Source organism: Leishmania mexicana, chromosome 23 (genome assembly GCF_000234665.1).
Source record: "Leishmania mexicana MHOM/GT/2001/U1103 complete genome, chromosome 23".
In the NCBI taxonomy this organism is placed as follows: Eukaryota; Euglenozoa; class Kinetoplastea; order Trypanosomatida; family Trypanosomatidae; genus Leishmania; species Leishmania mexicana.
Genome location: NC_018327.1, coordinates 139,249 through 166,732, shown reverse-complemented (window position 1 = coordinate 166,732; position 27,484 = coordinate 139,249). Strand labels below are relative to the sequence as shown.

The 27,484-nt window shown below is 61.0% G+C and overlaps 6 protein-coding genes across 6 annotated transcripts; all 6 read right to left on the bottom strand.

Annotated features, from left to right (window-relative positions):
- Window positions 1–2,551: 2,551 nt before the first annotated feature.
- Window positions 2,552–5,866, bottom strand: LMXM_23_0450 (permease-like protein; the record flags this gene model as incomplete). Its single annotated transcript, XM_003875621.1, has 1 exon — window positions 2,552–5,866. The coding sequence occupies one exon, from the start codon at window positions 5,864–5,866 to the stop codon at window positions 2,552–2,554; it is 3,315 nt and encodes a 1,104-aa protein (XP_003875670.1).
- A 2,096-nt stretch (window positions 5,867–7,962) lies between these two features.
- LMXM_23_0440 (conserved hypothetical protein) lies at window positions 7,963–8,916 on the bottom strand (the record flags this gene model as incomplete). Its single annotated transcript, XM_003875620.1, has 1 exon — window positions 7,963–8,916. The coding sequence occupies one exon, from the start codon at window positions 8,914–8,916 to the stop codon at window positions 7,963–7,965; it is 954 nt and encodes a 317-aa protein (XP_003875669.1).
- Window positions 8,917–11,091: 2,175 nt separating this feature from the next.
- On the bottom strand, window positions 11,092–12,318 carry LMXM_23_0430 (aldose 1-epimerase-like protein; the record flags this gene model as incomplete). Its single annotated transcript, XM_003875619.1, has 1 exon — window positions 11,092–12,318. One exon carries the CDS (start codon window positions 12,316–12,318, stop codon window positions 11,092–11,094), a length of 1,227 nt encoding a protein of 408 aa, XP_003875668.1.
- Window positions 12,319–13,585: 1,267 nt separating this feature from the next.
- LMXM_23_0420 (hypothetical protein, unknown function) lies at window positions 13,586–14,008 on the bottom strand (the record flags this gene model as incomplete). Its single annotated transcript, XM_003875618.1, has 1 exon — window positions 13,586–14,008. One exon carries the CDS (start codon window positions 14,006–14,008, stop codon window positions 13,586–13,588), a length of 423 nt encoding a protein of 140 aa, XP_003875667.1.
- Window positions 14,009–14,449: 441 nt separating this feature from the next.
- On the bottom strand, window positions 14,450–18,340 carry LMXM_23_0410 (hypothetical protein, unknown function; the record flags this gene model as incomplete). The annotated part of the gene is made up of 1 exon (XM_003875617.1): window positions 14,450–18,340. The coding sequence occupies one exon, from the start codon at window positions 18,338–18,340 to the stop codon at window positions 14,450–14,452; it is 3,891 nt and encodes a 1,296-aa protein (XP_003875666.1).
- Window positions 18,341–20,323: 1,983 nt separating this feature from the next.
- On the bottom strand, window positions 20,324–26,215 carry LMXM_23_0390 (conserved hypothetical protein; the record flags this gene model as incomplete). The annotated part of the gene is made up of 1 exon (XM_003875616.1): window positions 20,324–26,215. One exon carries the CDS (start codon window positions 26,213–26,215, stop codon window positions 20,324–20,326), a length of 5,892 nt encoding a protein of 1,963 aa, XP_003875665.1.
- Between the last annotated feature and the right edge of the window lie 1,269 nt (window positions 26,216–27,484).

Below are 27,484 nucleotides of genomic sequence, written 5' to 3'. Positions count from 1 at the left end.
TGTGTTGCCGCAAAGAGGGGGGGGCCGTCGGATTACGTTTCTGCGCGGACGCGCACCAGGAGAAGCGCTCGCTGATGGAGCGCCGAAAGTCCGCGGATGGCGCCTCATTACTGCAGCGCCCAACGTGATCCCGCCTCAAGAAGACGGCGGCCCAAAAGAAAAGCGTGTTCGCTGTTCCTCCGCAGGTCCACCGGCGGAATACTCAACACGAGTCGACCTACACTCAACTCCCTAGTCGCTCCTTGGGCCTGGCACAGACTACCACATGGTGGTGCCGAAGCAGCCCTAGACACACGCGTCACAGCAGTGCGCCGGCTCAGCCATCGAAGCACGTCCCCTGTCTCAAGCTCTACCCAGTAACCAGTGAGCCGTTTGAGCACCGGGGTGGGTGGGTAGAATACGCTCGAGTCCGGCCGACACTCTGTATAATCGTATGGATGGCTGCCTGGCCTCCCCAGTGAGAGTTGGTGCACTGGGCCCTGACACCACGCACTGCAGTGTCCAACGTCATCGAGGACCACACAGAGCGAGAAGAATAAAGCGGAAGGGGGTGAGGTGGGGGAGGGGCTGCGATGACTCGTGCACTGTCGCAATCAAGCTTGCGCAGCATAGACCACAAAGTTCGTAGGTGCGGTGCCAGGGAAAGGGTGGTGGTGTGGCGTGGCGTGGCGTGCGGGGGGAGGGGGAGGGGGAGGTGAACAAAGAAATGTGTGTGTGTGTTGACGCGCCGCTGAGGAAGGAGCGTGGAGGCTCGCCAAACAGTCGCGGAAGAGAAGACGAGCGGGATTACCAGACTCACCGACAGAAAGCTCAAATCAAGGCACAGGCCATAGGGTGTCGTTCTCTCGGGCTCGTCAACAACGCCGACACAGGGAAACACACCAACGTACACGCGCCTAAAGGATCGAAAGGGATCCCGCTGAGTTCGTCAGGAGAATGCAAAATTAAGAAGGTGCCGAGTGGAGCAGGAAGCGAACAAAACATTGCTGAGGTGGTGCAGCACATCCATTAGAAACGAAAGGAGCAAAAGGCACTTCTCACCCCCCCTCTCCCAACGCTACACACATGCTCACAGGTGTGCAACGCACGCAACCCCTCTACGCTGGGGCTCCCCACACTCTCATCGTCCCTTCCCCCGGCCTTCCTCCGTTGCGAAGTGGCGCCGTCGCCGTCCCCTCCCTCTCTCCAAATCTCCCGCCTCGCTGGCTTTTTTTTTTCGTGTTGTTTCCTGCAGCAGCCGAATGCAAAAGACGCGGGTAGATGGGCGCGAGAGATCGAAGCAGGGGAAGAGAAGAGACACATGAGGTTTCGGCATACCCTGGGGGTCGTACGTGCACGAATGGAGCGCAGATATTTCGTGTCGTGATGCCCGCGAATTGTTCCGTCTCTCTCACACACACACCTTCGAACTCCTGTCGCAATGCCCTCCCCTCGCCTCTCTGAGAGAGCTGCAGGGGATATGGCAGCACGAGCCCTTCGACTGCAGCTTGAATGCGTTGATCTACACAGAGGTTGAACTATGTGCAGGGGAGGGTGGCGACGGCGGCACGGGAAAGGATGTGTGGTGGTAGAGGGGGGGAGGTAGCGTGGGAGTAGAGCAAGAGAACAATGAAGGAAAGGCAAGGCGGAGTCGTGGGCTTCGTGTGTGTGTGTGTGGGGGGGGTTGCCGCAGCAGCGCCGGGCCATCAACGATAGAACACAAGCATCAAAAGAAAGGCCCAGATTTCCCACGAACATAGTAAAACGGAAGAAGCAGAGGGAGCAGCAAGAGTGCGCATACACCACAGCGCAAGAGCGTGAAGACGCGCAGAAAAATGGAAATGACAGCAGAGCGCAGGAGTAGGGGGGGACGCACCAGGGAGGAAGAGCGAAAGGCGGCGCAACTCTCAACGCACCAGGGGAGAAGGTGGCGGGAGAGATGCAGTCACACAGACACAGACACACAGAGCGCCCCTCAAACAGTTGGGGAGAGTTGCCAGTGTACGTGTCAGCAACAGCTCCCCCTCCCTCCTCCACCGTCACCGCCTTCCGCCCTCACTTCGCCGTGCTTCTGCTTGCTCTGACTCCTCTAGGCCACCCGTTTCTTCGCGCGCGTGCGTGTCTACGTGCCCAGTCACGCTTTCACGAATATCACTCTCCCTCGCTCTGGGCTCTCACTGCTGCCCGCCCGCCCCCCTTCTCGGGATCCGCAAAGCTTGGGCGACTTCTTCGCCCTCGCCGCTCCAGAGGTCTCGCATCGCACAGAAAGAGCAAAGACATTAGGAGAAGGGCCAGAGAGTCGAGGGAGAACTCGGGGGAGGGGTGGGGGGAAGGGGGAAGAGGGTAAGCAGCCGCAGTAGCGGCGGAGCATGCCGTATGCACGCTGGGGGAAGCGTACTCGCACACTCGCACGCTCAAAGACTTGATCCTGGACGCCAAGGTGCACCCGTGAAGAGTAGGACAGTGTCGACAACGCAGAAGGACGTTGTTTGTTGGGCGGCAGGGAGTGTAGAGTCGCAGGCTCCTCCATTGCACAAAAGAAGGCCGCACGTAAATATACACACAATCCATCCTAGATGCCGCGCAGGACAGAGGAGATGGATTTTTTGCGCAGGCGCAGAAGCGGCGCGATGGAGCCAAAGATGGCGGCCGCGAGCGCCATGCCGAGCACGATGATCACCAGCGCGTAGGGGAAGGTAAAATGGAACGGGAGGACCAGGATCTGGCACAGCTCGATGGCCATGATGACGCCCACCGCAACGCCCACCACCAGCCCCAGTGCAAACGCAGAGATGACGATACAGAGGGCCTCGTAGACGGCGCAGCGCATCAGCTGCGCGGTGCGGAAACCGAGCGAGCGCAGCACACCAAAGGTCCACGCATTCAGCTGCACGTTAGATATGAAGGTGGCCCACATCATGAAAGCGCAAAGCGTGATGCAGATGACCGAGGTGAAGTAGAAGAAGCCCATAATCAGGTCCTGCACGGAGCGGAGCTGCTCCACGGTGGCTTCGGTGTCAACAATTGTGTGGCGGAGAGTATCGGTGTGCGTCTGGAGCTCGTTCACAAAGATCTCGCGCTCGCGCCTCGTGACATTGCTGCGGAGCTGCACATACAGCACTGACTGCCGCACCTCCAGGATGGCGTGGTGGATGATTGAGATCATCTGCTCCGGGTCGAAGTCGAGTTCCGCCGGGTTGAGCAGGCTCTGGAAGTACTTGGTCGGCACCAGAATGGTACCTTTGGTGAAGAGGATGGGCAGCGAGGAGACCTTGAGAAAGCCGGAGATGCGGTCCATGAGGGCGCGCGGCTCAAGGTAGAAGATGGTGGACATTACTTGGACACTGTCGTTCAGGAAGTAGTTGAAGCGCAGCTGGGCTGCGGAGTTCACGTCCAGCCCAATCTCGTCCTGGGCGGCAGAGGAGATGATCATTGGAATCACCTGCGACTCCTTCGCCGTCACGTTCGGAATCTTGACTCCGTAGGGGAACCCATTGACGATGATGCCCTGCTCCTTGCTTATGTTGCGGTGCGGCGGGTGCTCGTACATGCTGCGGATAACGTCGCGCTGGTGGAAGGTGTTCATCGGGTACTTGTAGCCGCTGCGGTAGCTGTTCACCATGTTGAATTCCGGGTAGGTGGCGTCCATGAAGAACTCCGTCACCGCCCGCACGTCGAGGGTGCGAAGGTTGCCGATGAGGTTGCCGACCCTTGTCTTGCTGGCGATCTGTGGGTACTCGCGCAGCGCGAAAGAGGTGTAGGCCCACTGCGAGACGTAGCGGCTTCCCTCACCACGCAGGAACGCGTCGAGGCTTGCCTGGTGGAGGGGGTTCTGGAAGGATTTCGATGTCACTGTCACCGGCGCACCGGCCGTCAGCTCCGCCAACTGAGAGGAGATGGTGGCCATCATGCTGAACATCACGCCGGATGCGACGAGGCACGCCACGCTCAGTAGGAACATCATGTACGCCTTGGAGTTTCGGTCACGGTGACTGCGCAAGTTCTTGCGGATGAGCGTCCATAGCCGTGTCTCGCGGCCCCACAGAAGCAGATACAGCACAAACACTTCCGCCGGCCCCTGGACGACGTACGTCATCATGCACAGCCCGGCAATCATGCAGATGAGCACAAAGTCGAGCAGGATGAAGAACATCATCATGTTGGAAAAGATGAAGCTCAGTGGCATGAGGTAGTACACCAGGAAGCCCGCAAAGACCAGGAAGACGCCGAGGAAGACCTGCCACATGCTTAGACCCATCTCCTCTAGCCGAATAGCCTTCACGTGCGCCTCGTTGTACACCTGGCGGTAGATGTTCAACGCGTCACGCAGGCTGCTGCTCAGCGCCTTCTTCACCGGGCTGTAGGTGGCCACCAGCGGCAGCAGCAGGCCCATCAGAATGCCAATCACAATGGCGGCGATCGGGACGTTGCCCAAGCGGGCTGGGGCCATGGTGAAGTTCGCCAGCATCCTCTCGAGGATGGCATTCGCCGCACATGCGAGCAGCACACCGAACGCTGTGCCAGGCACGGTGAAGGCGAGCGTCTGCATAACCAGAATACCGATAATCGGTGTGCGCGGCATACCCTGCGCGCGAATCATGGCCAACTCGAACTGCCGCTCCTCGGCGTTGATCTGAAGCAGTGTGAACATAAGGATGGTCCCGAGCACCACAATGGCGACAACCACCGTCACAGAGGCCGCCGTCATCAACGTGCGGAACGTATCGAGCGTCTGGATAGTTTTGTCCACCGGAAACTCCACGGAGCCGTCGAAGTTGAGGCCGACAGTTCGCATTAGCTTGTTGCTCTTCTCCGTCAACATTGCCCTGCGCGACTTCGTGTCGGCATAGTACATGTCGTACCGCCCCTCCAGCATCACCACCACCATCATCGCATAGTCCTGGATGTTGAAGGAGTTCGTTGAGGGGAGTGAGATGTTGAACAGCTCGGCAGTGGTCGGGAAGTAGTAGCCCTCTGCCGGGCTGATAGTCTGCGGCCCAAGCAGGCAGCTCTGATCCACCAGCACGTTCAGGAATTCCCGGCAGTCCATGATTACGACGTTGCCGAGTGCACTCGAGTACTTACCGGCCGTCGTCTCCACCGCGTCCGCCATGGTCGCTGCCATGCTCAGCGATACGACGTCAAACACCGGTATCGAGTCCGCTGTGATGTTGTTGAGCAGGAAGAAGGCCTTTAGGTAGAAGGAGATGGGGTCCGTCACCTTTTGGGGGCGTGTTATGTTGAAAGACATGGCGTCGATGCCAATGGCCGTGCTAAGAGAGGATGCGTTGAGGCTAAGGTGAACGCGCTCACCCTTGTTGCCGGAGACGCCGATGTAGTTTGCGGCTGAAAAGAAGATTTGGGCCTCGTCAAAGCCAATCTCGCGGTACGGCCACCCGCGTCCAATGCCGGCCAGTTTCTCCAGCTCGGAGTTGATGAGCAGGATGTTGGTCGCCGTGACGCGGTCCTTAGTACGTGCACCCGTGGCGTGGTGCATGCGTGCGCGATAGGTCGCCGCGGAGGTCATGTCCGCTCGAGCGACCCAGCGCGGCGCCGCGCCAGCGACGACCGGGGATTTGACAAAGCTCTGGTTCAGCTTTGTGTAGTTGAGCAACAGCGTATCGCCGTCACCGTAGAGAATGACGTCCATCTCGCCCACTGTTAGTTCCGCGAGGCGTAGCAAGATATATGGGGTCTTCCAGACCCCGATGACGACAACAGCAGAGAAAAAGACGAGCAGCATCACCGCAGCGATGCCGATGATGATATTACGCGGTCGGCGCCGGACATCGGCGAGTGTGTAGGCCCAGCTCAGCTTCAGTGCTTCTAAGAAGCCGGTGCGCTCATCCGAATCGTCGGACTTCTTCACGGGTACTACGACGCTCATCTTGCCGATGGTGCGGCGAGAGAGGATGAGGAAGAGGGTGGTGTTGGTGGTAGGGAAGCGTTATGTCTCTCTCGACTCTTCTACGCTCGTTGCCTATTGCGTGAATGCCCTGAGCGGGACGAGGAAGCCCGACAGGGCCGATTGCGCACGCGCGTTGACCAACCAAACACCGCAGCACGCCAACAGAAGCGTGAGACACACGCGTTAATGTGGATTCACGTGCGCTCTCGGCCACGACCTTGGCAATTTCCGTATGAGCAGAGCAACAAAGAAATCAGAAGAAATGCTGAAAACAGCAGCAACAAGTGGACCGAACAAGGCAGAGAGCGAGAGGGAGAGGTAGGAGAGGCGGCCCAGGCTGCGAGCGCTCACAATTGTACAGCGGGATGATGATGATGATGATGGTGTGTGTATGGGGTGATGGCGAGAAAGACGCCAGGACTTCCAGCCAACAGAAACGAAACGGAGAGTACCGCGGCGGCGGCACACACACACACACACACACACACAAAAGAGAGAAAGTAACGGGGGGGGGGCAGAGGACAGCGACGAGAGGTACGGGGCACTAACGCCACGCCTCTCCACGACCAGCACACACGATGATAACGACCGAGAAACACGTACCACTTCACCGAAGAGCAGCTTGAGGTGGGAAGCTGTCAAGCGAGATATGGGGGGGGGGGAGAATTAGATGAGGAAAACAACAACAAAGGAAAACGAAAACCAATGCGCACGCTCACATGCAGGCACAGGGACAACGACGCCTTCACCTCCAGCCAAGCGAATATACAGTGGAGGGAGGGGAGTGAGGAGGCCAAGGAACACACAACGCAAACAACAACAACAGCAGCAAGCTAAACAGAGAAATGAAGAGCGCGTGAGGATGAGAAGACGGGCAGGAGAGATCAGCAAGGATATCGAGTACGAGGTATAGTGAGCCGACACACCGGGAGAGGAAGAGTCACGGATGAGCAGACGAATCCCCCGGAGACAGGTGACGTAGAAGATCAACAACGAGGAGAGACAACGGTCCACTTATTCTGACGAGGAGGAACGATGGTCGAGCCGAGGAGCTGGCTACTAGCCCACTGCAAGTAACGAAACGAAAAATCCGAAGACGCGTGCACACACACACACACACACACGGGCGCAGCGGCGCAGAAGGCGTGTGAGGGAGAGGGAGCGATGCAAGCAGGGAGGGGCGTGTCCTTGTGAGCGGAGACAGGAAGGGTCGAGGGAGTAGGAGATAAGGGTGTGTGGGTGTAGGAGAGAGTAGGGGAGGAGGAGGAGGAGGTGGGCGGGGGTCAGCCAGCGAGATGCCACGGGGTGTTTGGTTGCACACCCAACCCAAATTTTTTTTGGAAAGCAAAAGGCAACACAGTCGCAACAAAAAGATAGCGTAGATAAGGTATTCAAAGTGATGGAAGGAGGGCGTGAATCAGCGCAGCTGCTACGACACACGCACACGCGCGCCCACACTACCTCTATGCATATACAGGCATGCGTGTGCGCACAGGGAGGTGACAACAAGGGCAGAGGCAAGAGGCATAGAGGGAGATGGAGAGGTCGATAACAAGTGGAAGAGCAGAGGCGGAAAAACCCCCAAAGGAGAGAAGAAGGCATACGTGCGCACCAATTTCCATCACGGATGGCATCTCGCGCACACGCTAGAGGCGCGAGACGGTGTCGGCCGAGCCAGCGTGCGATTCGCACCGTTTTGATGAGTACAAGCCTACAGCGAGGGAGTGGGAGCGGGGCATGGAGGCGGCGAGGGTGGGTGGGTGGGGAGGGGGGGGGTGGAAGGGGACAAGGATGTTCCCGCGACTATCGGGAGTAATATGCCTGTTCGTTTTTAATCATGTGAGAGGGCGCACCGGCAAAGGGGCACCAACGACAATGCAGAGACAGACAGACAGAGAGGAAAACTACGAGCGAGCCGTGCTGCTTGGCGCGTTGGACGCAGAGCGAGTATCTGCGCCGAGCTGCATACCCGGAGTCGACAGGGAAAACAAGTCGCAAGAGGGGCCGTTGAAGGCACGCCACGTGCACCGGCAACACATGGTAACGAGAGAGAGGGAGCATGTAGAGATCAGCCCTTATACAGAAGGCGGCGGCGACCGCACGCGTGCTTCTTCACGGATGCGCGATGCCGCCTGTGCCAAAGTGCTCGGCTGTGCACGACCGTACCGCGACTCGTCCACCGGCGGAAACCACTGCCGGAGATCGGTGGCGTGGCGGTGAACAAGGCGCACGCCATCTCCCAAGGTCGGGTTCAGTGTCAGGTACCCACTTTGCTGAAGCTCGTGCAAGACGATGTTTTCGGCTTTGTAGCAGTTCTGTGGATGGGCGACACTGCGCACAAGCGACGGCGGCACCGGCGGCACAAACACGAAGGCGTCGTGAGAGCCACGGTACTCATACACGAATGGGGCGTCGAGAGGGTTATCGCTCTCGTAGCGGGTGAGCGCCAGCGCCAAAGGGTTCGCTCGCTTCGGCGCAGACTTGGACTGCATCGCCTCCCCTTCCGCTATGTCCGTAGTCAACGTCTGGCACTCTCCGCGACGCGCTGCGCGGGGAGGAGGTAGAGTGCGGGATTGGCGAAAGAGGTCCCCTACCGCTGACAGCGAAAAGTGCTCAGGGGAGAGATACACATCCGCGTTGCACACCATCGTGAGGCGGTGCGAGAGGAGCTGGTTGGCGTAGGCGAAGAGGTCGGCGTACAAGGGCATGCCGCTGGCAAAGTGCACCACAGGCACGATAGGAACGGCATGGCGTCTGCGGTGCGGTGCGCTTGCCGGCGTCGTGGACGTTGTCGGCGTCGATGCATTTTGGAAGTGAGGGTTGCAGAGAACGTGCTTCAGCAGGTGCTCGTAGGCGTCGACCCCTTCAACGATGAGGTGGATGGACGCGACGCCGGGATGCTGCTGATTGAGTCGAAGACACTCCAAGTACTCGCGCTGGCGGGCGTTCTGATGCTCCAGGACGTCTCCGCCGATGGCAAGGGTGCCTGGCAGCTTGCGAACGAGAAAGTAGGAGGTGACGATGTTCATGGCGGATGCCGGGTAGGGTAAAGGGTGCGGCACGCGCACGTGTGTGAGGCAGGGCTCGGGGTGGAAAGCGAAGAAAGGGAGGACGAGCGAGATCTGCTAATGCCGCTTTTCGTGCCCCAGCGCCCTTCACACTGGTCGTTTGCCTCTGTCACTTGTTCCCCTACACGTGTTCACCGAGCGCAGGCCTGAAAGCCGAGGAGGAGTTCGTGGCATCTGTCGAGTGCGCCGATTCCATCGCGAGCGAGAGAGAAGAGCTGCACGCCGCTGACGCAGGAGCACAGGATTCTTTTTTCTTTAGCCTTTCACGCGATCCTTGCTTCCGTCTCCACGCGCTCGATCAGCCTTCACTGAGTGCATGGATGCGTGTATGTGCGCGTGTTTTGTGCGTGCAAGTGCGCACGTAACAGAGAGGTGGCGAGAGGAGAGAGAATGTGCAGAGGCTTTTCCGCCACAAGTGGAGAGCATACGTACAGCATGACGGTGCGTAGCCTCAACAAGCAGAATGACCACCTAATCAGCCGTGCACTCCCCTGTACATGCCTTGGGTCTGCTGCGCCCTAGTACAGGCAGCGGGAGAGGGATACGTAGACGGCGGTATCCAAGCGTCTACAGCCGAGACATGGACGCGATACTACCCGCCCCTCCCCACGGGACTGTACATGCCAACGTCGGTACCCCACCAGCGCACATGGCACTCGCAGAGCCCTACTTCCTCGCCTGGTTCTTTGCTCTTGTCGAGCACACAAGTTCGAGTCGCAGCCGCAGTGGTGCACACACACACACACACACGCAGAGGGAGAGGGAAGATACGCCGACGGCCCATTTCGTCTTCAAGCAAAGGGTTCCTTTCTACCATACAACTTGACCCACAAACAATGCGCCACCCGCACCCCCTACGGCCTGCCACAGGCCCCCGCCACACCGCGTGGTGCGAAGCAGCCCTAGGCACAAGCGCTACAGCCATGCGCCTGACTCAGCCATGTGAGAGCGCGGCCTGTGCCTCCAACTCTACCCACCACACTCGTAAGCCGTGTGAGGGCCGGAGGCGGGTGGCTGGGATACGCTTGGGTGGTGGTGTCGATACTCTGCACATCATGTGGATGGCACGAGCGTGTGCCCACTGTCGCGCGCCGCTCCCCCACGCACCGCCATCCAGGACCTCACCGCCGACATCGGCAGCCATGACTCCCACTGGCCTCGCCATGTCGTAGGCACTCGACCCTGTCACCGCCAGCAGCCGTTCGGCATTGCGGGGGTGGCGGGGGCTCCATGGCCCCTCTCCCGCCGAGCGCAGGCGCACACGGGGCCCTGACGCCACGCACTGAGAGGTGTCCCGTGTCATGGGAGGGCCGACAAGAAGGTAGAAGAAGGCAGCGAAGAGCCAAGGAGAAGAAACACCAGCAAGGCGGGAGAGAGGTGGGCGGCGGAAGAAAAATGGCCGCTGACACTCCGCGGCACCGACGCGGTCTCGTCCGTGCAGTCCCTTCGCGGGGGGGGGGGGAAGCCGTGCGGGTGACGGGCGGCGACGAATTCGTAAAAAAGGAGGAGGGAGGCAGCGAAAGGGAGCCTGCTGCTGACCACAGAGCTGCGCACCGCCTCCCCATCATGTCTCCCTCACCGCTAACCCATCTCGCCCTCTTATGCTCGCTCGCGCGCTCTCATGGTCCCTTCTTGTCTGCTGAGAGTTCTCTCCCCTGGCTTCCACCCTCCCTGTCCGCCGCCTCAAGTATGCGTTCCGGTGCGCCTGCGGTGGTGCCAGGGGTCTTTCTTGCTCCTAAATTCGTGTGCCGTCTTCAGGGGGAGAGGATGCGGTGCCCGCGCATACGCGAATACACGGGAAAGGCGCATGCCACGCAAGTCACCGAGCTCGCACGACATGCAATCCTGGCAAAACGATAGAGCAAGACTAGGAGTATAGGGAGTCGATCAACGGAGAGTGCGTGCCGCTGCCTTGTCGAGGGTCGCGGTGAGGTGCGGAGAGGTGAAACTCCACAGGTGAGGGCACAAGGACCGCAAGCGTGAGGCTTTGTGCGGGGGAGTGGCGGAAGAGGCACCGCATGCCCTACAGCACGTGAAGGGGGGCGGCTGAGGTTCGCCTTCCTCTTTCTCCCCGCCGTTTATCTCTCCTCTCGCAGCTCCAGCCCATACACGCATCTCCACGCAGGACGGCACGGTTTACTGACGGCGCAGCAGCCTCTCCTCTGGAGTGATGTCGGCGTTCATGAACTGGAACGCATGAGTCGTAGTCTCGTTGTACGCTTCGCCCTTCTTTAACACTGTCGATGGGAAGGCTCGCACGTTGGGACTGTTTGGGAAGTACTGACACTCCAGGCAGATCGCACTGTGCTGCTGGAAGCGCTGGCCTTTTGCGCCAGAGGCATCGGCCGGCAGGTGGTTTGCTGTGTAGACAACAATGGCTGGGTTCGTGGTGCACACCTGCATGCGCAGCTTGGTAGCTGGACTGTACACCAGAGCTGCCTCCCGCAGGGTCGAGTCCCACGTTTCAAGGGCGACCGGGTCGTCGTAGCCGCCACCGTCGCGACCTTCCTCCTTCGTCGCCTCCATTCCCTCGGCAACGCAGCGCAGCGCCGAGTAGTCGTGCGGGGTGCCCTCGACGGGACGCATGTCACCATTCGGGATACTCAGTTCATCGGTGACGGCAAAGTACTTGGACTGTAACTGCAGGTAGTGGTTCGCGATGCTTCGCGGCAGCGGCGCCACCGCATCCGCCGCTCCTGGTCGAGGAGCACCATTCAGGTTCCAGTACGCGTGGTTCGTCAGGTTGATCACCGTCACGTCCGCTGGCGTGTTGTCCGACAGCGAGGCTTGCAGCACGTACTTGAGGGTGGGTACTGGAGCTGACTTGATGATGCTGTAGGTAGCCGTCACGAAGAGTTCACCGGGGAAGCCCTGATCCATGTGCGGTGAGACGAGGTGGAACGCCACACCGGTCTCGTCCCCGCCGTCCGACAACAGGTACTTCCATTCCTGGTTTTGAAACCCGACCGGACCGCCGTGGAGGTTGTGCGGGCCGCAGTTTTTGGCGAGCGTATACGTCGTTCCCGTGATCTCGAGCTCGCCATTGGCAAGGCGCCCGGCGTATCGTCCAATAGTGTGACCGGCCACCGCGTCGGCGCTGAGGGCCTCCTCCGGGTTCGTGTAGCCGAGGCACACCTCCAACCATTCATCGTCCTGCTCCGCAGTCGCCGACGCCGCAGCGGTCGTCGATGCTGCGGCGTGCGGTTTGCGCACCTTCACGGAGTTTAGCGCCGCACCATGCGACAGCAGCTGCACGCGCAGGTTCTCAGAGCTCAGTGTTATGATGAAAGACTCGCCAAACGCCTCGGCATGGGCGCCATGCGCGGACGTCACCGTCGCCGGGACAGGTTGCGTGTCAGCCATGCTCGATTGCTGCACACGTTGCCGTGCTCTGTGTGCGCGTATGCGTGACAGAAGGCGTGCCTTTTCCGCTGCCGCAATGACGTGCGTGTCACGTCGTGCCGTGGTTCCCCCCCCTCAACAGGGAAGGAATGGCCGCGCCGGATGACCACACACACGAGAGGAGGCGGATGCAAACAGTAAAGCAGGAGAAGCAGCAGAGCAGCGAAAACACGAAGGGGTGGTGGTGATCGGAGGAGGGCGCTAGCGCGGCGCGCAGCGTCTTTTTGTGATCAGTGGGAAGGGTATAGGGAGAAGGTTGAGGCTTGGCTTCGGGCGTCGGTTGTGTGGCTGACGAAGGATGGGGTTCGGAGGAACGGGCAGGAGATGGAGTGGAGGACAAGAGAGCCACACGACGATCGGAAAGCCCCAAAAGCTTTTTCGAAAGCCAAGGCGGGTCTGTGTGTGTGTGTGTGTGCGTGTTTTCTTTTAGGAAGAGGAGGGGAGGGGAGGGGGGGGGACGTTGGTACTGCCGATGCGGCCGTTTTGGCGGGTGGTATGTGATGGGGCTCTTGGCGCAGTGGCGGCGATATGAGAGGGTGCCGATGGATTCGACCAGCCAAACGAGGCGTTACGAGCGCTTGTGGTTTGCTTTCTTCGTGTGTGGCGGCGCAGCCAAAAGTCGGATGGATGGGGAAGGGCAAAGACCAGAGTGAGGTATGAAATAAGGCCAGACTCTTTGCATGTGTGTCACCCCGTGTGTGTTGGTGGTGAGACAGCCAAGATCGAACAGGAGCGGCCGGCGAGTGGGGGGAGGAGGAGGAGTTGGGGCGAGAACACTGTGAGAGATACACACACTAGACCGTCCGTATACAAACCCACCCTCCCATACGGGAAGCTGAGCCTTTCGTCAGTTTCCGAGCATAGCGCCCCTTTCCTGCGGCACATGGAGATCGCCGCCCTCGCTCTGGTGGTTCTGTGCACCAGGTAGCGAACACCTTGACGGAGAAACGAGCGCACCCACGCACGCAGCGGCGGCGAGAAGAAGAGGCAGCAATCATTAGTAACAGGAGAAGTGAATACGACAGCAGTGGCTAGCAGGAGCGTAAGGGCAGACACAAGTTACTCATGTGTATGGGTGTGGTGGAGGTATGGCGGGGGTGCGAGGACGGACTGTCCAGCAGAGGCCCCAGCACGCTTGGGGGAGGAGGGGGGAGGAAGCTGGGGAGGACTGTGCTGGGCATGGAAGCCACGTTTCTACTTGAGCGATTGACAGTCCAGTACTCCAACCTCAGCCGTCCTCTCGCGATGGACACGCCTCCGCCACCCCGACGGCAGCATTCAGCGTGCGCTCAATAAGATGCAAGCGTACAACCTGCAGGTTTGCCATAGCCTCCGTTGCGACACACTGAACGTGGTAAACGTCATACTCGGTGGCGCGCAGCAGGGCCAGTAGCTCCCCGGCCAACCCGCCGATGCTGGCGAAGGGCACAGCAGAGCTCGTCTCCTGCGCCAAGCCGCGTGGCTCAGGCACAAAAAAACGCTGCAGTGGTGGCGGCGGCGCGCCGTAGCCTCGCCGGTGCGCAGAGGCGGAGAAGGAGGACGACGGCGACAAGGATGACACGCAGCAGGATGATGGGCCGGACAAGGCGGAGTCGCTGGACACGGATACATCCCTTTCAGTGTACATGGATGCCAAGATGGAAGCGTGCATCACCGTGCACTCGCTTCTTGTGCGTGTCTGCGCGTGCTTGAGAGCGTGGTGTACACGTCGCACAGCGTACTGTGGCGCACCGCTGCACGTGCGAGAGTGAGAGGAGGAGGAGGGGAAAGGGATGAGATGCCGTGCGTGAAGTGAGAGACATTAGAGAGGTAGCGTCGCCTTGTACGAGCCCATCACACTCCTCGACAACCTACAAAGGCCGGCCAACAGACATGACCCTGCCCCTAACACGCCATCCGACAGTGCACTCGCTTCCATTGTGCAGCTTCACGTGGCTTTCATTTTCTTCGAAGTGACAGTGGACAGCACGTATAGTGTGCACACACCACACACCACACACCACACACATGCATACACGCGCATCAAGGCGCATCACGGTATTCTCGACTCTTCCACCCACTGTGGTTCACCTGGGACATGGGCCACACCTCGTTAGCGGAAGAGTTCGTGAAGGAGCGAGGGCAGCACCGGTGTGTACGCGCGGCCTGCAGGAGCGTCTTGAACGCCGCACTGCTGAGCCGACAGCGTGAATTGCTGGAGGAGCTGCAAGGCAGCTCGCGTGCGCTTTGCCGCCCGCCGCCACTGCACCGTCGAGGTGCCCTCTGAGTCATTTCTGCACCACAGGGACGGCTCTACGCACATTTGAGTGTGGACGAGGTGCGTCAGAAGCGCGGGTGTCGACTCTCCGGTGCAGGCGGAGAAAGGGGCTGGACAGCGGCGAGGCGTCTTACCCAGCGCGCGTGGAGCCGCTCTCAGAGAGGCAAACACGAAGGCGGCGCACACGACGAGGCGGCCCTGAAGCGGCGAAAGGTGCGGCAGCCGTCGCAGTTCCACATCGAGAGGGTGCACAGGAGAAGAGTCTCCATGGGGTGTCGCAAGGACGACACCGCTGGCGTTACCGGCCGCCGCAGCGGCAAAAGGTGCAAGCACCTCGCCTACCTCGTAGTCGTGACACCCCTCTAGTGCGCCGGTCGGCGGTGGCGGTGCCGCCTTGTAGTCCAGTGTCCAGGGTAACACGTGGGCCACTGCCTCCGCTATGACCAAAGGAGCACCACCGCGCTCCCTCTGCTTGTCTTCGAGTGAGCGTCGGCATGCCCGCATCGTAGCTTCCACGACAGCCGCAGAGGACGCACCGTTCGCGTACGTCGGAGCGGCGCGGCCGCACAACTGCTCCCAGAACCACTGGATTGGCAGCGCCGAGAGGTTCACAGGACCGGTAGTATCGGATCCGTAATGTGTTGCCAACGAGAGTCCTTCACTCCACACCACCAGGCAAGCGACATTTGCCAGCTCTTCCAACATGTGCAGCGGTATCGTGCAGAGCGTGTGGACAGCAGCGCGATTGGTTGGCAGAAGCGGCTGCGCAACGGATCCACCTTGCTCTTCAGCGTCTGCCCCATTTGACACTGCTTCGCTACACCGGTTGCCCGCTTTACGCAGCAGATCGTCCGCAAAGCTCTCCGCGATGGTCGCTTGACAGTGGAGCCACCATGCCAGGGCGCGCCGTCGCTGCTGGCGGGTTTCACAGACATGTACCACATTCGCCCCACACGCAACCATCACGACAGCGGCGAGCTCTACCAACCGGCTGGGATGCAGTGACGCCTTCACTGTGCACATAATCAAAGCAAGGATGAAGACTCCGCGCCAATACCGCGACGCCACGCCGCGCGTGAGCGCGCGCCGCCCACCGACCGGGGTCGTCTCCATGCCGTCGACTGCGTTGCCTACCAGTCGAAGACGCTGTATGCTGCGCTGCACCGCCTGCGCTGCGACGGCGCTGCCGGATTGCAAGGCCCACGCCTTCTGCAGCCATCCGTGCGACTCGTTCGCGAGCGCCGCACTCTGGGCCGTCACTATGGTGTGCGTCACCTCGATCGACGCGACCACTTCTCCAGCATGGTGGGCCACTCGTGCAGTGCAGACGAGCAGCAGCACAGTCCAGCAGTGCTCCACTAGGTTGTGCATCCAGGTGCGACGGACCAGGTGGGGGTGATGTGCAGTGTCGTCGCCGGCACTGTGCTCCAGAAAGACTGTCCAGCACCACGTCCAGACAACTTGAGCGCCAGAGATGAAGAGGCAGCTGCTTAGCACCACCAAAGCGAGCGCGAAACCAAGTGCGCGCGAGGCAGCCAGATCGAACGTCGTCGAGTCTTTCCGCGATGCTATGCCCGGCTGCGTGACGGAGCTCCAGCGCGGCAGCGGAAACAAAAGAAGTAGCGGGACCGGCAAGCGTGAGCTTGTGCTGCTTTCCCATGTAGAAACACCGGAGGAGATGGCAGAAGAGAAGGACGAGGCCGCCACTGCATCCGATGAACGCGGTAGTCCTTCAGTGGCGCGCATCACCACCTGTGTGGCGCCGGCATGTCGCAGAAGGAGTAGTGTTGTAAGGGAGTTGACGGAAGCGGGGGTGGGCGCGGCATGGAGTGCTGCGTACAGCACCCCTTGCGAAAGTGTGTCACGAAGCCGCCGCCACCTGTCACCAGCACTGATGCTTGTCTCCGAAATGGCGGTCATCTTCGCGGTCCTGGCCAGGGGCGCGTCGCAGCTGACAAAGCTCGCCGTGTCGCGCAGGCGCGAGGAGACAATGGATTCCACGATGTACGACTCCCGCTGCCACGGCCGCCTTTCGTCCGCGCGCAGGCATGCGCAGAGCTCACGCACAAACGCGTGCAGGCGGAGGTAGAAGCACACACGACGGTGCACCGCATGAATATCAGGCGGGAGCGTCTCGGCAAGGCAGTCTGCACTGTGCCCAAGGTTGTCGTTCGCGCCGTTGCCAATCCAAGCAGCAGTGCACAGTGCACGCAACGCGGCTGCCATGGGACCATTTTTCACATGTGCAAGCTGCTCCTCGCGGTTTGCCAGTAGAGTTTGTAGGACCTTGTAGCCGCGCACGAACGCGACCTCTTGCACCAGCGGTGGCGCTTCGACAACGGCACGAAACTCCACGGATGTGAGCGTCGAGGTGGTGACAACGTCCAAGGTCGAGCGTTCCAGCTGATCGGTGTGATACAGCACGGTGCTCTTTGGGCTGCCTTCGTCATCGCCATCGCCCCCGTCGTCCACCATGCACGAGGGCTGGTGTTGCTTCGGCCCTTCCGTGAGGGCGACGACACCCGGCGCCGATGAGGACACGCATGAGGAGTTATGTGGCGATCGATGTGGTGTGGGGGAGAGGCACTGCTTCTCGGGAGTAGCTGGGTGGACAGAGGGGCTACTGCTCCGTGTCACGAGTGCTTGTGGCGGTGAGGTGCTGCCAGCATTGCAGGCATTTCGCACAGACGACCGACGAGATGGACCTGGGATGCTTCCGGGTGGCATCAGTAAGGTGTCCCAGCGCATTTCTTCGCCGCACCCAAGGATGCCGACGTACATGAACCAGTAGCCCATCTGCGAAGCGAAGCGGCTAATCTCTTTAGTCGTCCACGCTCCACCGAAGAAGGCTTGCGCGCCTTGGGGGTCACTGGCCGCGCCAGTGCCCGCCTTTGCATGCGCGTCTCCGTCACTGTGGTCGGTGAACCCAAAGAACGCGGCCACCTGCGACGGCGCAGCGGGCATGATGCAGTGCTGGTGGGCCGTCAGGAAGGGCAGAATGTGTTCGTGCACCGACCACATCGCGTCTCCGGCGCGCACGAAGAGCGTTGCGAAGAGGTGCCGTAGTTGGGCATCAGTGCAGTACGGCAGCACCAGGGCTGATGTAGGCGGAATCTCGTGCGGCATGGAGGCAGCTACGGTAGAGCTGTAGGCTGTCGGTGAGTAGGTCAGCTCCGGCTGCGACCTGCTACGATGCGCCGGATGCACTCGCAATGGTGCGGACGTGCGCCGGGCAGCGTCATGACCGTTCCTTGGCACTGATGCGGAGATGCTTGGTGGTGGCGGCGCCATGCCAGGCAGCGCGGTGACGGTGGTGGGGGGACGATGCAGTGCCTTCGACATTGTCGTGCTGCCGTTAGACAGCACTGCGAAGTAGGGACAAAAGGCAGACGACGACGTGGACGTAGAGCTGAAGGACTCGGCGTGCGCACGTGACGCCGGCGAGATGGACGGCAGCGCGTACTCGGCAAACGGCTCGTTGGCCTTCTCCACAACACCTGCGTTGACGCTCGCAGGCGACGGCCGTGGGATGCCGTTGCCGACGATGGCAACGGAGGGGGCCTGCTTGGTGTGGCGCGACGCACGGGATCGATGCTGCCGCCCAACGGTTGCCAGTCTGTTGCCAAGACATGCATTAGACGGCACCGGCATGGGGTGTGCAGCGAAAAAAAGAACAGAGCACGGTATGGTGTGACGCAGTGACGACGACCTCTTCGATACGGGCATCTCAGCGCGTGGGCACCGATGTGGGTGCGCTGTCGTCGTCGTCTGTGTAGTTCCGGTGGGAGACGACTTGCGCCGACGTGCCACGGATGCTGCAGTGTTTATGCTCGCACGCACGCGAGGCGCGTCACTGCCGCATGAGGTGGAAGCTGGCGATGCACTCGTCTCATGGGGTGGGGTGACATGAGTGCTGCCGTTGTCCAACACTCTTTGCTTACACGGTGTACGTTCTCGACCTCTCCCCACCTTTGTTGCCGCACTTCGATGCGACACCGGGATGGTGACTGGTGGCGCGTGCGGCCGCGGTGACAGCCTTGACGATCGAGGATGTTGCGACGCGTCTGCCATGGTAGTGTGCGTGCGGCTAGTTCGGTGAGTTACCCCGGTGTCGGCATTCGCGTCGGACTGCGGGAGGCTATGCCGGCGCATGAGTCGTCGTTTTACAACACACAGACCGATAACAGGGCCCCCCTCAAAAACGGAAGGTCGTGAGGGCACGACGTGCGAGGCCGTCGCATGTGAAGCTGTGAGCCCGCCAGCAGGCAGGCGCACTGCCGACCAATATATCTCTACGATGAAAGGAAAGCAAAAAAAAACAGGCCAAGTCAGCGGCCGGGTCGCAGCCAACAAGAAGAGACGAGAGACACTGTGTGTGTGTGTGTGTGTGCCGCAACGCTGGGAGCTGCCGGCGCACTGCAGAGACAATCGATGCGGACGCAGCGAAGAAACGTGACAAGAGGCCCGCGCAACACCCACACGCCCGCACACGCATACACGCGCGCATGCACGATGCGCTCGCCCTCCCTGCGTTAATGCCACGTGTGCGTGGGTGACGTGGGAGAGATGATTGCAGGTGCGGTGTGCGTTCAACTCAGTCGCATGTAATCGACTGTATCAAAGCTGTGCACATGTGCATACACATAGGCCGGCGAGGGATGGGGCACCCAGCGAGGTGGGCATGCCACACGACCTGAACAGTTGCCAGACTGCAGGGGTGCAGAGACGAAAGAACGCGGTATGATGGAGGTACTGCGAGACACCCACGCGCTCGTGCACGGATGTTTGCGTGAATACGTGCACGTGTAGGGGCGATGCCGGCAGGAGGGCCGAGTACAGCGCGGACAGTAGAAGAGGGAGAGGAGGAGGAGGAGGGGGGGGGGCGGGTTTAGACACAAGCGCGAGTTTTCGCGTGCAGGCTCTCATGGCAGTGACTTCCAAGCGTCACAACTACGCTGGTCTGTGGAACAACGGATGCCGTTACTACTCCACGTAAAACGGGAGAGCACCAACGGAAGAGGAAGCGCTCTGCGACCTCGGTGCGGGTATGGAGAGAGGGGCGGCAGCAGGTGTGTGTGTGTGTGTGTTGCAACGACCCAGACAGGTGCGTATTATGTGAAGCGAGCACTCCGGCGGCAGTGCACATCCATTTCCCTTTTGTGCGTACACGTGCGGTCGTGTGGCACTTCCCTGTAGCACAACACCATCTCGCATCGCCGGAGCGGCGTGCAACAGAGTAAGCGCGCGCACACACACAGACACAGACAAAGCACTGGTGCAATGGAGGGGCAGGATACCGCTCTGCGCGTGCCTGCTCCGTTGGCACACATGCCGTCCATCCCCCCCACCCCCACCTTCTATCCTCCTCCCTCACGTGTGCACCTTCACTGAAGGTCGTAGAGGAGGAAGGGGGTGCAGACACCCACACACCGATGCTCCATCGCTGGGCGGCTGACATGTGAGAGGAAGTCAAGTTCAACGCACGTACGCAGTCCGTGATAGGTCGTGCGTGCGTGCGTGTGCGTTACAATGCGGCAGGGCGGCTATTTCTTTTACTTTACATACACCAGAAGTGAGCAACACGATGGGGAAGAAGGAGCGCTAGAGCGTGGCCTCCTCGCTTCCCTGGCCCACGGTAGCTGTGACAATGCCCGAACCTGGAACGGTGGGCGGCGGCTTTGCGTTGCGCTGTCGTTTCTCCTTTCTCTCCTACGCTGCAGCGGCGGCGGCGGCGGCTTTCCGTCCCTTCGTCTTTGCCTTCCTGCCAGTGGACGCTGGCTCTCCGCTACCGCTCGCCGTCACTCCTCGTGCCTTTGGCCTTCGCTTGCGCTTCCGACCTGGCCAGGCGGGCAAGTTGCCGGCCCAGCTGCCGCGCTGAAAGACGGAGGCGTGTCTTTGCTGTGACCCACTCATCATCGCCACAGCGTCCTTCTCGCACGTCTCGCGGCCTTTCGTGTTGACGAAGTGGGCTGTTGTGTACCGGTTAAGCCGCTTAGACACCTCGGCCTGCGTGTGGCACACTTCCTGGAACAACAGCGGCCGACTGCTGCTGCACTCGGCGAACACGTTCGACGCCTTCACGCACAGCGCTACTACCATTGCGCGCCACCACGGGTCGAACACCATCGGCGTCGTACCACCAGTGTCCTCCGCGATGCGGGCTGCGCCGGCGCGAAGCATGTGGATCGGGTGAGGTGGCCCCACTGGCCGACGAAGCCCCGGCGCGAGCGGCAGCGGTGGCCCGCTGTCTGAGTTGCCCGTGGTTAGGAAGACCAACTCGCGCAGCAGCCGGCGCGACTCACGTTCCCAGCGGTGAGGAACTACTGCGCTCGAGGTCGTGCTGGTGTTCCGCGCGCCAACGGCTGGCAGTATTGTGCCGCTGTTCGAAACATCCGTCCTTGGATGCACTCGTCTGCCTCCACCTCCAGAAGAGTCGCGGTCAGGCACCATGGAGTGGATTAGCGGCACAACGGCGTTCACGTCCACCATAGGCACGTCCCGTGAGTGGGTGGCGAGGCGGCCAAGCAGGTCGAGCGCCGTCGTGTCCGTCACCGGCTTGAGTAACGTGTGAGAGAAGGGTGGATTGTTGTCCATGACATTCTTGAGCACATGCGCGGCGGTGCGCGGATGCAGCAGTACTCCGTTCATGCACGCCGTGTACAATGACGTCAGCCCAGACGATAGGCTGCCACTGTCATTGTAGGCGAAGTGGAAGGCTCCCTTCTGCAGCGCGTGGAGAACCATAGGATGCATATCGGTCGCGAGTTCGTAGATCCTCTCGAGGCACCCGGCCGCCATCGACGGCAGAACCTCGAATTCAGACACGACGACGTAGCTGCTGTCGTCCGTGCACGCCGCGTATGCGAAGGCGTTCAGCATCTCCAACGCCGGCACATCAAAGAGAGCGAGGTCCACAAATGTGCCGCAGTCCCTCGGAGCCCCACTTGTTGGCTGACCCGCCGCGCCCCGCGCTGGGGTCGCACCAGTGCGAGAGCCTGCATGCCCGCTGCCCGCGTTCATTGTGGGCAGCCGCAATATGGGTGCCACAGTGCCGCTGTCGCCGGGGCACTCCTCAACGGCGCCGCGGTCACAGAACGTTAGCCCGATGCAGTCGTTCAGGTTTTGCAGCGCCGGGGACATGTCCAGCCACAGGGCGTTGTCCATCACCACGTACGGATGTGTCAGCGCAGCACCGGCACCGTAGGGGCGCTGGTCGGCGTTGCTGCAGATGCTCTGAATGCAGTCCAGTGGCGGCGGCGCGTGCGGCGAGGTGAGGGTTGGCGTGATGCCACTAAGCACCGTGTCGCAGATCCTAAACTTCGACTCCACTGGCAGGTCGCTCTGCAAGTCCTTGGGTGAGCCGGCAAAGCTGCTCGTGTCACGACACGTGCCGGGTGACGACATGCCTCCGGCTGCTTCCACAGACTCCCCGGCACTGGAGAACAAGCGGGAGGAGCTCGCAGACGGTGGCGTCACCGTCGACTTGTTTTCCGCCGCAGCAGACGCCGGATGCTGAGCGGCTCGCTGTACGTTGAAGGGCCGCTGCGGAGCAGCACGAGACACCGCCTCTTGCGTCGCGGTGACACTAGGCGGGGGGGCTGTTGCCTCCAGCGTCCACTTCGACTGACCCGCCTGCGTTGGAGACTCCACCGCCGACACGTCCTCGTCGCTTTTCTCGGTGTATCGAGGCGACGGTGCCTCGCCATTCACGTATTCGCCGTGGGCCACCGTGCTCATCGCCGAACTTGACAGCGTCGATGACGACGCGCTGAGTGCGGTCGGATGCTCCCTCGCTGGCGTCGCGCTCGACATCCTTTCGAACGGGTTGTCTCCGGCAGTGGTGGTCACGGGTGTTGAGCTCTGCAGTCTCACCAGCGAGCCGGTGGCGACGTCGTAGATGCCGGTGAGGTACGGCGGCAGCGTCAGCACTGTGGGTCGCCCGGCGCCTCGGCTGTCCTTACCGTCGCGACAGTCGCTGGAACGCGGGCGGCTGGTGCTGCGTCGCCTGGAGCTCCTCGGAACTTCTGGGAAAAGGCTGACGAAATTCTTCTTGTCTTGCTCAACAAAGGGCGCGTGCACAAGGATTTTGAGATAGCGCGCGAGCGCGTCGATGTTCCAGCGGAGGTGCATCGGTGAGTCGGAAGCCAGGTAGCCGAGCGATATGGGGTTGTTGAGGGCCGGCAGAATCCAGCAGTCGAATAAGATGAATTTTGCGAGGCGGTGCTGCTCAATCGTGTGGAGGAGGCGTGGGAGCGAGGCGGTCGATGCAGCTGCCTCGCCCGTGGCACCACCACTGGGGCTCTTCAACGGACCGTCAAAATCGTGAAAGGTAGGTACATAGGCTCCTCCCGACTCACTGGCGCTGCCCTGTCGGCGCAAGCCAGCGTTGTAGCGCTGCTTGCACATCCGCAGGCAGTCTTCCACGATGCGACTCGGGGCATCAGCCGCCGTGCCTCCTCCTAAAGCGCTTGGGTTAGGGTGAGGGCCGGACCTCATCGAGCGATTACGATTGCCGTTGCCGGGCGCCGCGGCCGTTGCGGTACGAGTCGCGCCGACGCTCTCGAGCATGTATAGGTGCACGGTGGACACAAACTGGGTGAGCAGGATGGAGATCCCTTGCGGCAATCGCGCGGCCGCAGCTCGCTTTCCGTACAGGAAGCCAAAGAAGTTGTTGAGGGCGCACAAGATGTCTTGGCAAATGAGGTCTTCCAGGCAGCCGAGGCCGTGGAGAAAGTCACTGCGCGCCGCCTCTGAGCTGGCAGCGGTGCTCGGGGCTAGCGGCGTGGCTAAAAGTGACCGGTTCTGTGGGCGTTGGCGCCCTCGCGTCGCCGCCGAGACACTGAGCTTCGTCGTCTCTTGTGATGACAGTGACGACGGTAGCTGCAGGGACACCCACGCGGAATCGAACTCAAGGGTGTTGACGTAGAGCAAGACATTCGGCCTGCGCAGAGACTCGAAGACACGGCGGCATAGATGCTTCAGCCACGTGCCGCCGTGTAGGCGGAGGTAGGTGGTGAGGACCACCAAAGGGCTGATAAAGCTCGTAAAGGAGTCCGAGACGGGGTCCGGTGTGAGACACGGCATTGCGGACCTCTTCGCTCCGGCGCCGCCACCGCGGGCCCTCGGGTCAACCGACATGCTATGGCCCTTCCTGCGGCCGGCCCGGCCGGGTCGATCGTTGCGCAGTTGTTGCGGCTTCCGGTACGCCTCCAGCAACGCCACCGCCTCCGCAAGGGACTCGACAGGGCTGTACACCTGTAAGCGCCCAGGTAAGTACTGCTGCGACCGTGACGACGACGACAGCGATGGGTCATCCGCTCCCGTCAGGGAGACGGCAATGCTGTTGTGCGGCGAGGAGAGCTGCGATCCCTCAACGCTGAGAACTTTATACATCCGTAAGGGAGCACCGCCGCCTCCAGCGGCCGCAGCGGCGCTGTGGTTGGTGCCGGGGCGGCTCGTCGGTGTGTCTAACGGTGGCGTGGTAGCCAGAGAGTTTCGGCTCATCCTCTTCAACACCTCTAGTGAAGTGCTTAGCGGTCCCTCTCGCGCCGCGTATTGCCCTGCCGTCGTGCCTGCGGGGAGAGCTGCGTCCAGTGGCACCGAGGCGTTTGCTGTGGTCGCATCTGCGAACCAGTAGGCAATTTCAAAGAGCGCATTGATGTCGCTCTCCGTGACGCGCTGCGGCTCAACGCCGCTGATGGGGATGCCGCTGCCGTCGGTGCCGGGCAGCTCGTCCTTCATGGGCGTGCCGTCCTCCTCCTTGGAGACGCCAAAGCTGTGGCTTGTTGGTCGCCTATCCTCTGCAGCATCCATCGACCCATCGTCCTCTGTAGTCTGTGACACGTCAAAAGCCGCCGCCGCGGCAGAAGCCATGGTCGAGATTGGCAAAGGACGCACCGTGGTCATGCCTGGCAGCTGAAACTGGTGCTGCCGCAGGACAGCCTTGCGGCTGATAAAGCGGTGCGCCGTCACCACGTCCAGCGCGGCATCCGTCAGAAAGTCGAGCACGCGGCGCAGCATCGGCAAGGTTGCGCGTGCGGAGCTTTGCTCGTAGGCGAGGACAACGTTCTCCGTCATCTCTTGCATGAGCATGAGTGGGCACACGTGGCGCCGCTCCTCCATGGTGCGACTAGCGGTGCTGAGGGTGGTAAATTGACGACTCGCGTTTTTTAGAGGCACCGACTCCCGCCTGGCCTCCGCACAGCGCCGTGAGTGAGAGTGGGAATGTGCGTAGAGCAGCTGCAGCTGCACGAACAAGGCCGTGACTTGCGCGTAGTTGTAGCTGACATCATGGATGAAAAAGAAAGAGAAGGGCACCTTGTCACAGCGATGTCGGTGCTCGTAGGCCTCCCGCCAGGAGCCGTACTGACTCAGCAGCGGGAGGCCGATGAGGTCGGCGACGGAAGTGGCGGCGGCCTGTTGAGCGTTGCCGCTGGAGAGCTGTCCCCGTTGCGCCGCCCGGAACTGATCCTTAGCCCGCTGCACCACCGGCGGCGGCGCAACAACGACAAAGAAAGGCGAAAAGCTCTCCAAGGTGCGTTGCAGCGCGTCTTCCTCCGGAAGCACGAGTGAGGTGCTGACCTGGGTGGGCGAGGCGAATGTGGCGTCGCCGACGATATCAGCGGAACAAGGACCGAGCGCAATGATTTCCAGTAAGCGGTGGCGCAGCTGCGTGGCCCGCTGACAGTGATCGGTGGCCGCGCGATGCACCCAGGCCATCAGGCGGTTATCCATCAGTAGGATCCATGTCTGGTGGTGCAGTCGCAGCACCGCCTCCGGCACTCCTTGCGGATTTGTGTTGAAGGTGTGACTTGTCAACGTCGAGAAGCCGGGTCGTGACAGCGTGAGACGACCAGGGTCCTTTCTGCTTCGCATGCTGCTCTTCGTGCCTCGCCCGTTGTCCGGGTCGCGCGCTCCGCAGCGTCGACCCTCATCGACCGTGCGCGTGTCGCTGGCGTATTCCTCGTCGTCGCCGTCGCCGTCCGACTCCATCCAGAGAAAACTGAAGAACTTTGTCGAGAAGACGTCGTTCGTGTCGAAGAAGTCGTCCTTGCGCAGGACAGCGCCGTGGCCGCCCCGTCGCCCACCGCTGCGGTGGCCGGAGTGACGGGAGGCGTGCGGGGTGGCCCCACCCTCGCCAACAGACGTGGACAGGTCGAGGCTGAAAAACTGATCGGCCGTGCTACGGTCGCGACGCGGGCAGCCCGTGATGGGTGGTTCTGTGTCTGCCAGGTTGACGTTGTGGCATTGGTGCCGTCGCGAATGGCATTCATCACTGCCACTGCCGTTGAAGGAGAATTGGAAGAGACCCGAGCTAAAGTTCGCTTGGTAGCTGTCGTCCCCATCGGTATCGTCCGTCGACTCCTCATAGCGGTCATCCTCCTCCCCTTCGTTATCAGCATCCTCGCTGCTGCTGCTTTCTTGTGGGAGGAGTTTCGCTTGTCGTCGCATCGGATAGACGCCAACGGCGGTGGTGCTGGGGTCCTTCGGGATCGGCGGTGGATAGGTGCAGCAGCCGAACTCCTTCAGGTACAAATTGCGCCACTGAAACTCATTGGCGAGCGCAGCCCCAAAGGTGCCTTCATTGGGTTCACGGGACATTGCACACCGGTGGAGAGTAAGCGCCGTGCAAGGGCAGCCACGGTTTGGCTACGGCCAACGCCGAATAAGGAAGAGAGTGGGCTTCCGGCGGATGCTTTTCGCACGCACACTACCACGTGTGAGGCAGAGGGGCCGCCAGCTGGGTGAGTATGTACCTCTCCGTCTGTCTTTGTGCGACAGCGATGGGGATGGCAGCGTCACCTGGTGGCTCACAGTCGCCACGAGGATACAAGATAGCGAAGGAGAGGGAGGGGAAAGCGTAGAAGACGGGGACGCTGCCTCAACCTGTGATACGGAAGGAAGGCTGCTGATGACTTGACACGGGAGCCGGGACGAGATGCAGTGAGGGAAAGGTATCTGTGTGGTGTGGCGGATGTTGCTACTTTCGTCCTGCACAGTCCAAACTTTGCGGTGGCAGTCGCGGTACGGGGTACGGGGGAGGGGATGAAGGTGATGCTGGGATACCCTACAAGCGCGTGGTCCTTGCGTTCACCACCGCTCACCCCCACGCGCTGACACGCACTGATGTACCGACAAAGGTTCCCTTAAAAACGACACGCGCCACGGGGCTCCTCAGGGTCCGTATGCTGTCTTGGCTCGGCGATACTCGCGATGCTCTTTTACCTTTGTTCTTTAGTGTGTGTATGGGTCGGTGTGGAGTTGAGGCGGTGACACTGGATGAGGGCATGACACAGGAGATAGTGAGAGTGCCACCCAAAACGGAAACAGCGACTACCAGCACCGAGAGGAGAGCGCCATGGCTCTCGACACGCACAGCCGCCAACGAGGCAAATCATCCACGAGGCACACCGCACACTCCTGCACGCAGCCGGACAAGCGGTCCGGGAGAGAGTCAGCGAAGGAAGAGGGGACGTAACAGCGACCAGCCCACGGCGATGGAGATGTGCACGCCGACGCACAACGGAAGAGCAAAAATGAGACGACGGTCCCGTGCAGACGAAAATCAATACATGCGTGCGTGCGCGCAGAGGCGGGACGGGCAGGGTGGGATGGGGGATGAAGGGGGGGAGGAGGAGGAGGAGAGACACGAATACCTCAGCGCACAAGCGAAGGGCAGACGTGGATGTCCACGAGAATTGTTGATGAGGGAAAGGAGAGGGAAGGTAAGTGCGTAGAAGCAGCACTCCAACGCAGCAACAACCGAAGCAGCAAGCACGTCCCTGGGCGGACGGGAAGGCGAGACACAGATGTACACTCACACATGTACACCACGAACACAGCGAAGGGAGAGCTTTCTCGCTTTCAACA